Source organism: Buceros rhinoceros, unplaced genomic scaffold (genome assembly GCF_000710305.1).
Source record: "Buceros rhinoceros silvestris isolate BGI_N320 unplaced genomic scaffold, ASM71030v1 scaffold6362, whole genome shotgun sequence".
NCBI lineage: Eukaryota > Metazoa > Chordata > Aves > Bucerotiformes > Bucerotidae > Buceros > Buceros rhinoceros.
Window position 1 is genome coordinate 41,153 of NW_010398217.1, and position 16,068 is coordinate 57,220.

The window sequence follows — 16,068 nt, forward strand, 5'->3', positions numbered from 1 at the left end:
CAAAGCTAAAATGAACTGTTAATTAATTGATTGAAACTATTTACTTTTGGTTTAAATGTTATGAAATATGTATTGAGAAAAATATTGACACAAATATAGAGGAATGCATGTTTCTGTACGTATCTCTTTTTCTTGCCAAAGGATTATTCAATAATCAGATTTTTTCTTTTATATCTTGTCTGGTGTAGTGGAATTTTTAAAAGTAACTTTTACTACGGAATTCCCTTAATTTGAAATAATAATTTCCCAATATCTTTATATTTAAAAAGTGCAAAGCCTAAGGAACGCTGCCCGTCCAACCTCCCTGCATTCTCTGTTTCTTACAAGAATATGAAGAGAAGTCCATCACAAGTCTCTTTGGATACCATCTCTATTGACAGTATGATGCTAGAGGATCATTTGGTAGAGAGTGATGGAAGTGACAGCCAAAGCTTTTTGGAGAAAGGTAAGAATGTTTAACAAAATATTTTTTAAGCCATACTTGAAAATGTTGGTTGTTACTAAAATACTACTCAAAAGGTTTGTAGTGCAGCAAATCCTGGGTACCTTACAGCACTGTTTCTGCTAGCTTCTTCAGTCAGTAAAAAATGTTTGCAGCATATCATTTCAAGGGTTAGCAATAAGGTGTGCTACTCACATAGTGCTACTTAATTAAACACTATTTAATTTTCCTCTCTTGAGGAGAGTAAAAGCGTTGCAGTGCTATGCCACAACTCTGAATGAAGCAGAACTGTTCCCTGCTTTTGCTAAAAGCTGTTGCTTTGGCTATGTGTGTTTGCAGCTTTGTACCCTGAATCAGTGTTATTCTTAAAATGGTAAAGAAACTTTAATTTTAAAAGCAGATAAAAAAGAAATGAATTTTCACTAGCACTTCCCATGCTAATTACCAACAGATAGATTTGGTAGTCTCTTTGCAGCTTGTTCCTTACGAGGCAGTTCCTAGCTGTTAACTGTCTAACAGCAGACACTTGTCCAACTTTGCTTGTGTGTATGAACGCTTGCTTCTGATCTGAGGGAGGAGTCCAGGCGTGTGGTAATTATGTCCTTATAGTTTGTAGTTTTGTGGACTTAAGAACTTGTAATGATCTAGCAGCTTTCTGGCAAAACCGCTTAAAATTTTCCAATGTCAGAAAATATGATAAAAAGACTTTATTGGTACCTCATTTCTGATAAATTCCGCTTTGAATAAAGAATGAGTATTTTTTTTCTGTAGGATTTATTTTCAGTCTAGAGCAATGATAAGAATGGTTCACTTGCAAATGTGTTACATATTTGGTTTATAGGAGTATTCCTGCATATGCTTATGTGGGAGTATGCCTTAAAATACATTTTCATTTTAAATAACCCTTATATGCCTTTTTAGCTTTTTAAACAATATTTAACTGGAGATTAAGTCTGAATGCTTTCTAGTTGTCAAGGAAACACTATCATCATCACTAACAAAAATATATATAGCTTATTTCTCTAAACGTTAAACCAGAAACATTTGTTTTAAAGGCAATGTGCAGTGTTTTAGATGCATGGCTTGGAATCTTTAAACTTCTTTTCTGCTGGATCGGTTCTATATTTGATTTAGAAGACTAAAAAAGGCCCTTCACAGCTTTTTTTTTAAACAATGCATGTAGAGTGCCATTTTCATTTTGTCAGAATATCCTGCCTTACTTGCATAGCATCTAGAACTTTGAACTCTGTAAGAGGAATGGATTTGGCAGTTCAGTTGTAAATATTTGTTCAATAAGGTGGTCAACTCATCTTAAAATATGGGCTATTGTATGCATACAGTAACAGATCTTGACTTTATTCTTAATGCAGGAGTGATTCAGGTTATGCTGTGCTAACTTTGAATTTTTTCTGGTGTATACATGGAAGGTATTACAGCCACAAACTATCAAAGCCCATCAGAAAATGCCCATGAAGGAGGCACAGTGATTGAAAATTGTGATGGGTCATCTCCAGATGCTATGAGTGCTGCTTCAGAGAATGCCCATGAGACTAGCGAAGAAATGGTAATATTATTGAATTCCATTAAAATACAAGCTTCAGTAAATTAAACCTTAAAATGAATGCTTTTAGAGGTCATTTTTTCAATTAGTTTTGGGAGCTTTTGTTAGTGCATTGTGTAAGCCTATAGATCTCGTGCACTTATATTAAGTACAAATGAAGATTATAATCCAGGTTACACTGAGCATTCTCTGTCTTTAGCCACTGTTGATAAATGACAGTAGCCGCTTAAAAATGTCAGAAAATATTTCTGCTTTAGTACATAGCAATATTTTAAAATATCATAATGTTATTTTCTAATTTGTTGACTATGATATTTAAAACTTTTTAACATGATCAAGTATGAACAAAAGAGAGCCCCATAATAACAACTGTCCTATAGGACTGGACCAGAGATGTCTTTTGTCCAGGATTGTCAGGACAATGCACAGTATTTAGAAAAGACAGTAAAAATGTAGAAAGCTATTTCCTCCCTGAAACACCATACAAGGCCCAGCTAATTCTATCTGTCTCTCTACTTATTCCTTGCTGATCCTTGCCCGAATCAATGCTGCTCGAATTATTTTTTTTGTATCAGTTAAGGTAATGAACTGGAAACCTTAGAGTATATGGGCCCGAAGAAAGACAGTGTATGTACTGAAATCTGTGATGTGTTGGCTGATGTATTTTCCTTTTTAGTAGTGGCAGTCATGTAATCCTACCTTAAAATATTTGTGGAACTGAATTAAATTAAAAAAAAGAGAGAGAAAAAAGCAGCTCACTTAAGTGATTGCTTCCTTTTAAATAAATATTCAATCATCTGTGCATCTAGGTAGTATGGATAAAAGAGAATTCATTCAAATTGTTATGAAAATGCATGTTAGCATATAACTAAAATGCCAGTAGAAAATTGAGCCCAAAATAGTAGTAATGATGATGGACATATATCTTCTGAAACGAAAGCTGACTTTTGAAACTGGCTGCTACTTTTTTTTGAAAGATAATGCAATCCAATAGAGAAAAAGGGCTGACTGCTATGGAGATACCCGAAGTCTAGTAGCTTATCCTGATGGTTTAACATGGTCTGATTCAGCACCGCTAATGCTTGGTTGTGCATGTATGTATGAAGTTGAATGTAGTCTTGGAAAATCTCAGGTGTGACATAGGGCACGTGCTTCATTGCAGAGTGGGGAAAATCTGTCTCATTTTCCTGGCTTTTCTGGCCAATTCTGAATTTGTATATCAATATATGAATATATGGATTATAAATATAAGTGTTGGACAGACAATTGAGCAACCCATTGTCAAGCCAATGGGTATAAACAGAAGAGAAGAAATGAGAAAACTTTGTGCTTTTCTGTGAGCAAGGCTTATGGATACTAAGATTCCTTTCCTTTTGTGGGGGAAAAGGTTTAGACAGAACTTAAAAAAACAATAACCACTGTAAATTAAATTTATAATCTTATGTTATTTTATTTTGATTTTGTTGACAGATGTCTGTTGTAGTTTTCCAAATATTTGGTGTTAATGGTGAAATTGACATCAGAGGTGAAGACACTGAAATATGCCTACAGGTCAACCAAGTGACACCAAATCAGTTGGGAAATATCAGTGTTCGACACTATTTTTGCAACAGAACTGTCGGTAAGAACTAACCATGAGTCCTCAGTGTTGTGAAATCAGAGTTGGAAACATTGTTCAAAGTAAATAAAAGCACTGTATTAGCCTTAAAGCACAAAACCAGTTTTGTTAGTACAATAGCATCCTTTTTACGTTCCTTTACAATATCTACTCTAATTTCTTTCCTAATTGCCATACATTAAAAGAGAAGGAAATAAAATTTTAATAATTTCCGATAGTGCGGTTAAAAAAAAATGCATTGTGTGGAATTCTGGTCATTAGTTTGCTTTTTAAAAATCCACGCAGTTGCATTACATTATGTTATTGTTTTATGAAGACAGAACACTCTTACTGCTTTAACAGTACTATACTTAAACATATCTTGGTTTGAAGGTCTGTTTCTTTTCTTCAAGATTCATTTCTCTAGATTAACACCCACAGTTTAAACAGATTTATAAACTCTAGTTTAAGAAAAGTTAAAAATTGACTCTGTGTCAGGAAAGGTGAGCTGCAAGGGCAGCCTTTTTTGCTTTTTTTCTTTGGTTGTTTTTGGTTTGTTTGTGTTTGTGTTTTTTTTTTCCTAAAGCTTGATAGGAATGCAGGGTGTAGTTCCATGCCCAGATATTTACACAACTATATCAACCAGTGTATTGTTAGAGCTGTTCTTGGGCATGAGGACATATACATTATCTACCAGAAAACCTAGTCCACATACTGTGAGGTTTTTTCTTGGCGTGATGTATTGGCGTGCCACTTCATGTAACAGTTTGCTTTGCTCCACTCTGCCAGCCTTCCACATGGATTGCTGGTTGCCAGCTCTGTTGTGCTGTAGGGTTTTGGGGGCAGATCCCTGATGCACCTGCTTCCTGCTTGTGGTTCATCTCCTTTCCCAGGAAACAGCTATAGCAGCTGTTGGCTGCCATTTATTTCCAGCTTTCCAGCAGCGTGGATTTTTTTCAGGAAGTTGTGCTTAGTTGCCGGCAGCTGCTGTGTGAGCAGCTGTTGCATGATGTTGCAGTTGCATTCAGGCATCTGAAGGCAAGAGGGAGGTCCAGCAGGGAGGACTCGTGGCAAACTGATTTCTTGTTACCTGTTATGTCCTCTGTAAAAGCAAGAGGGAGTAAATAGTAAGGACATACCACCTTCCTGCTCTCGTGGATATCTTAAACTAGAACCTGCTTCCTCTGGTTCAGGTGATTATGAGAGGTTTGTGCACTGGCTGATTATTGTATGGACAAAAGGTTAAATGTGATTTGAATCTCCAAATACTTCCACTTCATATCTCTTTCTTTCTCTTTCTGGTGGGTATCTGGTTGGGTGGGGAAACAACACTTATTTTATACATTGCTGGTCACTCCTATTCTGTAATGTACATCTTTTCTCCACTCTAGGGCTGTGCTTTTTGTACTGAGTCAGGAATCTTCTGCAGCTACTGCAGCTCCCCATCTCCCACATTTATTCTAATAGAAACACTAAGGGAGAAGACAGTTTAAAAAAAAAATAAAATTCTGGAGGGTCAAGTTTAGGAATAAGCTTGAGAATTATATCAAAAGAAAAAATGAAAATGAATTAATGATAATAAAATACAGCTAAACCAGTATGCAAAAGCATAAGAAAATATCCCAATAAGAGTAACCCACCCAAGACATTTAATAACTTACTCAATTGCTGAATTAACAATTGTAACAAGTAAACTGAGGAACCATGCAAAGCAATGAATAATCAAGTCATAATGACAGTCTACAAAGGTGTTCTGGGTAAAAATAACCATTTAAAACCTACTATACTGTTAGTACAACAGGTGTAGAAAGGGAAAACTGTGCCTAATAGCTGGAATAAGTTTGAGGGCCATGTGGCAGCTGTGCAGTTCCCTGCAGGGGTGGCTGCTGGGCGATGCTATCAGATTTTGTCTGTCAGCAATAACAAAAGAAGGGGAGATGGAGTATGGCAGAGATGCTGTGGGAAGGACAGTGCTTTTACAGAGACCTTGCTGTCCTTGGAGGAGAAGGGAACAGCAGTTCATTGCTGCTTCTGAAGTATTAATACAATTTTTTCTCCATCCTATCTTGACTGTGTGCCCCTCTCAGATGTCTGCAAGATAACCAAGATTGACTTCATGGCTGAGTCTGAATATAGGGTCTTTTCTTCTGCAGTTTTTCTAAGCTTTGCTGGATTCTTCCAGTGATGATGCAGACACTTTTCTGGCCAGGAAATACTTAAGATGCACACTGCTTATTTCTTTCTCTGTATTTGTGGGGAGAATATAGATCCTTGAGAGAAACAAAGTTTCATAAACCAATTGCAAAGACTCATTGTACAGAGTGGTCATTGTTCTCCCACCTGAAGACTTGCCCTTCCTCTCGCAAGGACTGTTGGTAGCTAATTCTCTTCTGTCTGGACTAGAGTCACAAACAGTACCTGATACTTGCATGTGCTTTTTTGTTTGTCTTGGTTTGGGATGGATTTTTTTGGTGGGGGAAATGTGAGGTCTAGCACTTAAACATTGGAAGGATTGAAGGATGGAGTCACAGCTGTTAGTGTTGCAGAAACCTCTATCCACAGCAGTAGCAAAGGGAGATTCTGGTTCGCAGCAGAGGCTGAAGATTCTCGTGTTCATTTAGAGGTCTTGCTTTTGGTCTTTGTCAACCCAAACTGATGATAATGTTCATCCGCCCTGGCTCTAGTGCCAATAGATATGTGCATATACCCTGATTCCACTGCTGTGCTAGGTCATCCATGAGAATTGGGCACCATACAGAAAGTGTCACCTGATTGATCTACAGTTAGGAAAGCAAATTAGTTACTCTGGGCTGATGTAGCTCTAGGCAATATCTTTTGCATGCTGTACTGAAACTTGAAGTTACAGTTTTCAGTTGTATACTATGTTCAGGCTGAGGCCTATTACCTGAATAAAGTTGCTGCCTCTTGCTGTATGTCTGTCTGATTGCACTTGATCTAGAACGGTTGACTAGCCTGCACATTTTCTGAGATGAATATGGAAAGTTAATTATCCTTCTTCTCACCCCTTCTCTTACCCCACTTTTTTTTTTTTCTTTTTAAAATAGGCATATACAAACCAGACACTGATGCAGTTCCTCCTGACTGCTTAAAACCTTCTCGGTACTCTCCTGGAGATGGCATGTTTAGTTATAGTTGGTATCCTTGAGCATTGCATGCATCTGCTTTGCTTAGTCTGGCTCCCTCTCAGAGGAAACACATTGTCCAGGAATACAAGAGGTGTTTAATTTTCTAAGCACCATACCAGCATCCCCACTGGGGATGTGATCCACTTCTCCAGTTGGTAGGAACCTGAACCAAAGCCAGGTTTGCCCCAATGTCCTTTATGTTTTTGTAGGTTCTCATTAGGCCTTTTATAGGCCACGGCTGAAGGTTCCAGAGGCATCTTGGAGCAATCTGGTTTGTAGTTTTGAAAAATAATACATCATATATTGCTTAAAAGGACTGAACAGGTAACATTTCCCCACTACTATTTCCCATTTCTAGACACACAGGAATTCCTCCTAGGTCCAGTTAACTTGCTGTGACTGGTAACGAGCCATCACTTGACTCTGTGTCTGTCTCTGGCCAGTGACTAGGCTACGTGCATGTGGTAGTTCTGCAGCTTCGCAACCACGAAAAATCTGTATCTATCCATAAAGAAAGCTTATGCCCTATGATCCTACCTTGAAAAGGCTTTGAGGATCTAGAGATATTAATCTTGGGGACAAGAATTGAGGAGAATGAAAAAGGGATTATTGCAAAGATCTGTGGGATACCAATGGGAGGCTGCTGTAACTTCGGCATGCACACGTTACCTAATCTGCATAACAAAGCTAAATTTTTTAAATTAATCTGGCCCAGTAGTGTCAGTGAGACTCAGTGAGTTGTCATCTGGTTTCCACAGATTTGATCTGTGCTTCATATGGTTTACCATATCAAGAACCTGAATCCTTAAATACTAATACTATGAACAGTTGTCATAGCATTGCAGCAACCATTAACAAGTTATTAAAAATACCTTTAAACATCTTCACATGCTGCATTTGTCTTTGCTTTAACAGGATATTTGAGTATATCTATAGAGACTTGATATATCAAAAAGCTTGTGTTGTAAATGTAATGTGATCAGCAGTGATGCCATGGACTTTTAACCAAGTGCCTTGTGTACCAGATGCATAATTTCAGAAGGACCACTAATTCTGCGGAGTATGGTTTTCCTTCACATAACGGCATCCAAGATAAGCTTTATTGAAGAGAAGCAATGTAACTTCTGTTCCACCAGCGTACTCTTTCTTTTGCAGTACTTGTCAGATTATTCAGAGTAGGTTATCTCTAAAATGGGGGGGAGGAAGGGGATGAAGGGGAGGTAAAAGCATGCTGCAATCATTACAGTATGTATTTTATTAGTTAATGGTAGACAGCACACAGCAAAGAAGCCACCACAGAGGAAACTTGCACTTCATGGGATCACAGGATAATTGAGGGTAGAGGAGTGGAGGTGATGTCAAGATGTCTCTAGTCCAAACCTGTTCTCAAAACAGGGTCAGCTCTGACATCAGGCCAGGTTGCTCAGGGCTTTATCGCATCAGGTCTTGGAAGGGACCTCCAAGGGCAGAGACTGTTCAACTTCTGAAGGAAGTCTGCACCACTACTTAATTTTCCTCATTCCTTACATTCAATTTGAACTTCTCTTGTTGCAGTTTGAGCTGTTGTCTCTCAACCTTCTGACGAGCACCACTGTGAAGAGGCTTTCTCTGTCTTTATAACCTCATTGTAGGTATTGGAAGGCTGCTAGTAGATTTCCCGTGCACCTTCTCTTCATCTTTCTGGTAATTGCTCATATATGCACAAGCAGAAATCAAGAAGGGGAGATCACAGTAAACTCCATGTCAGTAATATGGGGCGAGCAGAAAGACTAGTACTAAAAATATAGAAAAAGGAAGTCTTAAGTCATCTTTAGATTTAACTCCTAGATTTATCCACTTTTTTCCAATTTTTAAGCTTGTAAACGTTGGACTTTCCTGAAGGAACCAGAGTTTAAGCTTTTTTTGTTGTTGTTTTAATTCTCTCAAATTTATTTAACAGTTAGATGCTCTACTAATATAAACTTACATAATTCAGTTGATTTTACTTGAGTTACTTTGATTTCAGCTATCTTCTATGTTTAAATGTTTGCTTCTTAATATAATTACTGTGCCTTAGTGTGAATATGCCTTTTGTCATACAGATCATTTCTGTAGATCAGCCGTTGTAGTGACCAAATGACTTGAGAATCCCACGGGGTAATTACTTCTGGTTGGTGAACCCTCTTCTTTGTACAACAAATGGATACTGGCCATCGCCCCCTGCTCCCAATATCTGGTTATCTTAAATGTTTTATTTCATTTATTTTATTTTCAGAACTTTAGTTGTCCTTACTGGTTAAAGATACTGAAACTAACAAGAAACTGATAGAGGTATTCTAAAGTTCAAATCTACTGCTGCCCAAATAATGGAAGCACCATGTGGTCATGTTCTCCATCTTACTGCATTACTGTTCATGTTCCTGTGTATTAGCAAGTAACTTTGAGTCAGGAAATTCCGCCTTTCTAAGAGAATGCCCGCTCTCCTGGAAGAGTGAACTGACTTAAATGTTTTTCTGAATTAAAATTGAAGGAGTTAGTGGGAAAGTATGCAAAATAATTGTTTTTCCATCGTCAAGACATTGAGGAAACACAGATTTTTTTTTTTTTTTTTTTTTGGTGCATGGTGATATTTCTCTGTAGTCCTTTTCTGTTGTATTGTTTATCGCTCTTTAGTACTTTGAAGTGATATACTTAGAAATTTGCTCTGAAGTTCAGTATTTGCAACACTGTAATTCGTGGATAATACTTCTAAAGTAAAATCAGTTGGACAATAGAGGGAGAAGTAATTGCATCGTAATTGCTTTTTTGTATATTGCAAAGTTTTCATGCATATTTGTTTTCCTTTTGCAGCAGGTTCTGCTGACTGTAAATCTGTGGCTGGACCAATTAATTCATCACCTGAGATTAGTTTGAGATGGGAAAGTGGGCCTAGTGCTGTCATACATTCTCTGCTGGCTGTAAAAAACGGTTTTCTTCAGTGTCACATAGAGAACTTCAGTGCTGAATTTCTAACGTCTTCCCTCACCAACATTCAACATTTTCTAGAAGATGAAACTGTTGCAGAAGTGATGCCTATGAAGATAAAAGTTTCTAATGCCAGGATTAATTTGAAAGTATGTTAACACTGAGCTATTCGGCAGCTCTAAAGAAATTGTGGTTTTATTTCTTTGATAATAAACTACTAATCTGGATACAGTTAACTTCAAAGAAGCTGCTATCATACACTGGAAGGTCTTTAGATAACACTAAAACAATTTAAAAATCCATAGATTTGCTTAGCTCTCTGGTATGCCTACAAAGGAATTTTTGCATGACCAAGCTATTTATATGAATTAGTATTTTATACTACTTTCATCCTCTCCCAGTCTCTATTGTAGAGTGACAGTGTCTGGGAGTTTTATAGGTAAGGTATAGTATACCAAGTTCCTAGAGGCACAATGTGGTATTTTTCTGGTTGGAATTTTTTTGCTTAGCATAGTAATGGTTTTCTAATCGCAAAACACAGATTTTAGAGGTTAATTCTCTCTCCTACTTAGAGGATAGTTCTTGCAATGAAAGTTCAGTACAAAAGAATGAAAAAGGTTATAGCAATTCCAGTTCAAACCACTTCTTAGAATCCAGTGTTCATGTTCTGCCCTACCTAGAAACAGATACTAAATAATGCAAGCTTTTTTTACCACCATAGCTTAAAATAGTAACATTAAGAGGACACTCCTGCTCAAGTCTCCTGGGGCATTTTCTTTCAGGCGTTTAAAGGAGATGGTGAATTCTGTGCTGCATAGAGATAAGGATGCTTTTTTGTATTGGGGGACACACACACACGAACACCCAAACAAATGTAAAGATAAAATGGTTATAACGTTGCTTTGGACATTAATAATCACTTATATAAACTTTGAACAAATTGAGCTCCAGTTCTGGATCTAGGGGTAAGGCCTTGATTCTGCTAAGAGCTTTTCTGAATGCAAGGGCAGTTGTAATCTCCAGAGTTCTTCTCGCAGTGCATCAGTATTGCCTCCCTCCATGATGCAGCTTTTCCATCCCCTGAGGATCCTTAGGCACCCCTTTAGGGGTGTTTCTGCTAGAGGAGTAGCACAAGCACTTTCTGTAAGAACTATGGATCTGTTCCTTGGATTTCAATGTATCACAAATGTGAATGCCCAAATGGAAAAAGGAGAGTCTTAACATATAGTCATTTGAATTTAAAGGCAGGATTGTGCTGGTTTATTGGCAAGAAGCAAAATGTTCTGGAGAAAGCAGCTGTTAGAGGTGGGGAATATACATTAATAAACTGGCAGTAAGAGTCTGCTTGGCAGCGAAAGCACTGAAGTGCTCACGCAGCAGTGCAGACAAGTCACAGCGATGTCACGTTGATGGTTGACAAACTGCAAATTTGATATACAGGTGATTTGTTTCTATAGAGTTGTTGGGTAACAAAGAGTGAGAGGATATTGTTCAAGTTTATGCTGCAGTGCCTGTTCAATGTAGTATATTCTGTTTCTTCTAAATAAGATGTGTGTGTCATGGGGGTGGTGGGGGGCAGAATTTAGGAAAGATTATATTATTTTTTGCTCTGTCTACTGCAATCTTAGTGCTGTTTCAGTCAACTTTGGCAGTTAGATCTCAGCAGCTTTCTTGCAACGTGTTTAACGCTGATATGTATAGTTTGTGATTATACTGGCTGCGTTATTCTGCTTGACAGGGGTAATGAACTATAAAGACTTGCTGGGGAAGTAGTTTATGAAGTTTATTTTCTGTTGAGTACAGGAATATAACTAAAATGCAGGTGGTGTCATCCCAAACTAAAGTCTAAAAAAACAAAATCTGAGCTCAAGAATGATAGCTGTATCCAGTCTTTAAATAGTTTAAGGGAAAATAAGGTACTGTATAGTGCAGACTTCTTATCTCTGACTCTGAGAGCTCCTGAGCTAAAGAATGTCTTGAGTTGGGATATAATCTTATTGAGATGTCTGTAAAAATACTTTGAAGTATTTTAGTCGGACTGTATATATTGAGTTCAGCAGACTTATTCCAGAGATAAATTTGAGCCTTTAATATGATCCCTGGGGGGGGAAACAAAAAAATAGAGCGAAAGTTCAGCAGAGATCCCATCAGAAAATGCTAGTCTGAAATGTTCCATTTCAAGTTTCATTAAATCCACTTACGTGTAATTGAACATCATAATTACCTATTTCTATTTCCTGGTAAACTAATTTGCAAATACTTGTATTTTTTAGGATGACAGTCCACGTGAAAATCTCAAGGCATCTGAGCTGGAACCCATAAAACTACATATTGACATACTCTGGATAGAAAGAAATGATGATGGCTCTTTTCTCATTAGAGGTTTGTATGTTCCTGCACCTTGATATCTCAATATTATTGTTGGTAATCTAATTATTGTTAATACTGTTTTTTTCCTTTGGATAATAATGAAAAGATAACTGATGATAATTTGTGTAAGTTGTGTTGTCATATACCTTAATTCTAAGTGTAGTCACATAGAGGAATATTATGTTTTGGATAGTGTATTGGTTGTGGTATCCACAGCTGAATCAATATGAGAGAAATAAAAATAGCCATATAACTTCATCAGGATATGCTTCATCAGTGCACATCAATTTGTCCTGATAAGACTGAAGTTCCTTTGACTAACTACAAATGAAACAACAAAAAAAAAATTACCTTTCTTTACAGATTACCAAGGTCATTACCTGTTGTCTTTGTGGTTTTCTCTTACAAGTACTAAAAGAGAATATTGTAAAACGAAAGACTATTTGAGAAGTACAAGTAGCAGTTTTCAGTTCTGTATGTTATTATGGTGTCCTGGCAGCTCATGGCTAAGACTCTACCAAGACTTGTACTTCAAACAGCGATTTAACTTCATACTTTTCATGAAATGTGTGTACACTTAAAATTCGTTTTTCTACGCGGATGGGCAAATACTCATAACAAGGCAATACATTTAGAACTTAATTCTTGTCTTTCACAGACATGTCAGGGAATCATAGAGTAATCTAGGTTGGAAGAAGCCTCTAGAGGTCACCTAGTTCTACTCCTTGCTCAAAGCAGGGTCAGATTAGATGAAATTGCTCAGTGCCCTGTCTAGTCAAGTTTTGAGCATCAAAAAGGTGATACCTGCCCTAAATAATCTGTCCCAGTGTTTGACCACCGTCATGGTTAATTTTTTTGGTAATGTCGAATTGGAATTTTCTTTGTTGCAGCTTGTGTCTGTTGGCTCCTGTCCTGCCACCTCAAGACAGAGGTGCTTGAGGACTTGCCAAGCACCTCAGGGAAATCTGATCCATCTCCTCTATACCCTTCCACTAGGTAGGCAAAGGCAGTGTTAAGATCACCCCATAGCCTTCTCATCTTCAGATTTGACAAGTACGTCTCTCTGAGCCCCTCATTTATACATCATGTGCTCCTGGCCACAGTTATCTTGGTGGTCCTCTGCTGTCAGTATCTTTACCACACTAGGGAATCCAAAACTGGATCCAGTATTCCAGATGTGGTCTTACTGGTGCTGAGTACAGGGGGATAATAACTGCCCTCATCTTGCTAGCCATATCCTTGCTAGTACACCTGTGCTTGCCTGACCGTTGCTGTCAGAGCTCATACTGACTTATGATAAATCTTGTTGACCAAGGCCTTCACATCATTTCCTACAATGTTGCTTTCTGTCCAGTTGCTCTCCAACCTGTAGTGGAGCAAGAGGTTGTTTACTCCCAGCTGCAGGACTTCACATTGGCTTCAGCTGAGCTTCATTAGGATCCAGTCAGCCCTTTTTTCCAGCCTCTCCAGATTACTCTGAAAAATAGCCTTGCCCCTTGGTGCATCAGTCACCCTTCTGTTTGGTATTGTTCACAAAATTACAGAGGGTGCACCCACCCTTTCATCCAGGTCCTGAATATGTTAATCCAACAGTATGTGCATGTACTTGAGGAAGAGGAGGTTGCAGGGCAATCTTAACACTCCCTTCATCTTCCTAATGGGAAGGTATAGCAAAGATGGACCGGACTTCTCAGAGCTATTCTGTGGCATGATTTTAATTTCTTCACGTTATCTAATACATTGTTTGAGTGTTTAAAGATGTTCAATGCATTTTGGTCATCTTTTTATACTAAACATTGGAAGAAATAGTAATTTTGTAAGAAAATATAGTTTTAAGGTTTCTTTCAGCTCACATTTTTTCCCCCTTTTTGCTGAAGTGCTTTGATTCCTATACTTGTCATGGGCCGCTCAGGTACAGTAACTTCAAAGGCATAAACACTATCTGTGCTGCAGTGATTTATGTATCAGCAGAGATACATGTTTGAGTCTTCACATGTGTGCGTGGTGGGAGGAGGGAGAAAAGAAAAAAAAAAAAACAACCCAGAGTATTTTTTTTAGAATACTAAGAACCATGACCCTTATTTTTTCCCTTGGTATACAGCAGTATATTTTAAAGGCTATTACAGTGCACTTCAGCTATAAATGCTAGAAAATTTCTTCAATACCAAGTCATTTAAGTTAATTTCTAATTTAAAACTTCTGATCCTTCAGGTTTATCTCACTGTGTGTTCAAATGTAAATGCAGTCTTCAGATCTGATTTGGACCTGAAGACAGTATATTAATAGCAATATTAATAGTTCTTAAACTTCTAATTATTCAGAATGCGTTTTCTGTGGTGATGATACTGCTTTGTATAAAAACGTAATAATTTTCTTCAAGGCAGTAGCTACACAGTGCTTCTTCTCATGTCTCTTTTCCTCCAAAAAGGTGTATGACTTTTAATTAATTTTTTAATTACTAAATTTTATTTTGGGTGATAAGTATAGTTGTATTTCATACTACAAGTATGTTTGTTTATGTGTTTTAAATTTTGTGCCAATGAGAATCAAACTTTAAAAAGATGAAAAAACCCCGTCAATACTACTCTTAAGTATCTTTCTGTGATACAGACAATCAAAGAGTAAATGATGTGTCAAAGATGAAGAATTCAAGTAGTGCATTGCAGCAAGCAACTGGACCTGTTGGATATAAAACACAGGACCAAGCCACGCAGACTACGTTTGAAATTCCCAGCCCTTCTAAATTGAGCAGGGATTCACCTGATTTCCTTAAAAATGAGGTATTAAGAATTCCTATTGACTTCCCCCGTCCCCCACTCAGAATTATGTTACAACGATAATTGTTAGTTTATCTGGTAGTGGGTTTGGGGGTTACTTCTGTTTAGGAATCTGTTTGAGGTGGAAAATAAGGATTATGGGTATTATGGTTCAGTACTGTAATAATACTTTCTAAATAGGATAATAATATATTGCAGACTTTCTTCTCTTTTATGTCAAGGGAATTTTATGAGGTAGCAAGTCCCTTCTTCTCCCCATCTACCTCATCCCTGTACAACCTAACTGCAAAAGACAAAGGTCTAGTTAATCTAGATTTAACGAATCTGTTAATCATACCTGGATTTTGATTGACAATGACAGAACCTGCACATCAATTTGGTTGGGTTTTTTTTCACTGGGTAAGAATCCATTCCTAAAGCTCAGAAGCTGGCATAGCTAAAACATTGGGTATCTTGCTTTTCGAGCTAACTGCATCAACTCCCTCCATGTTCTACACGTTGACTGAGAATCAGTCGCAATCGACTTGGCCCCAACAAACCTGCATTCAGCAATGAGTGTGAGCATATGGTATTTTAAAAGTTACTGAAATGGAAAAAGTTGTCAGCATGCGGGAATACTAATAATGCTCTTTTCTAACCCAATCATTTCAGCTTATTGAAGAAAATGAATGTCTCAAACAGGAACTAGCCAAAGCCAAAATGGCTCTTGCTGAGGTCCAAATGGAAAAAGATGCCCTGCTTCATTGTATAAAGAAAATGAATGTTGATCATCAGTAGGACAGTGTTCTGTTGATACAAGGCACCATCAAGAGCACTTCAGGTGATGGTGGCATTGTAAATCACTAGAAGACATGGTTATTTTATTTTGTCACAGACAAAGTTTTCTCATTGCAAAAATGATGTTTGTGAACTAGTTACTATTACAATGTTTAATAATAATTTCAGAACTTTTTTCAGCCCACTTTAAAATGAAATGACTTTGGAAAAATCAGTTGATACTGTACTTCACTAATTTACTGAAGAAAAAAACCTGTATCGTCTACTTTTAATATTATCAAAGAAGGTGTTCTTTCAAAAATGTTTTCTGAAAAGTGGATGGCTCAGCACTGAGAGAAGGTGCCTAGCTGCATAGCTGACTAAAATACCATGCCTCAGTAACAAACTGTACCTCCGTTTGTTAAGGTTGTTTTATTATTACCAGAAGGTGTCTAGACAGGAGGTCGCAGTTGCAC

The 16,068-nt window shown here is 37.5% G+C and overlaps 1 protein-coding gene across 1 annotated transcript in view; it reads left to right on the forward strand.

Moving 5' to 3' along the window:
• Window positions 1–15,742, forward strand: part of UHRF1BP1L (UHRF1 binding protein 1-like) — a 47,974-nt gene extending 32,232 nt beyond the window's left edge. The window contains exons 15-21 of the mRNA XM_010131006.1: window positions 270–445; window positions 1,870–2,006; window positions 3,474–3,624; window positions 9,579–9,838; window positions 11,963–12,071; window positions 14,670–14,839; window positions 15,488–15,742. Of these exons, the coding sequence (XP_010129308.1) occupies window positions 270–445; window positions 1,870–2,006; window positions 3,474–3,624; window positions 9,579–9,838; window positions 11,963–12,071; window positions 14,670–14,839; window positions 15,488–15,613 (1,129 nt within the window). The 3' untranslated portion in view covers window positions 15,614–15,742. The remainder of the gene's footprint in view (window positions 1–269; window positions 446–1,869; window positions 2,007–3,473; window positions 3,625–9,578; window positions 9,839–11,962; window positions 12,072–14,669; window positions 14,840–15,487) is intronic.
• Window positions 15,743–16,068: the final 326 nt, after the last annotated feature.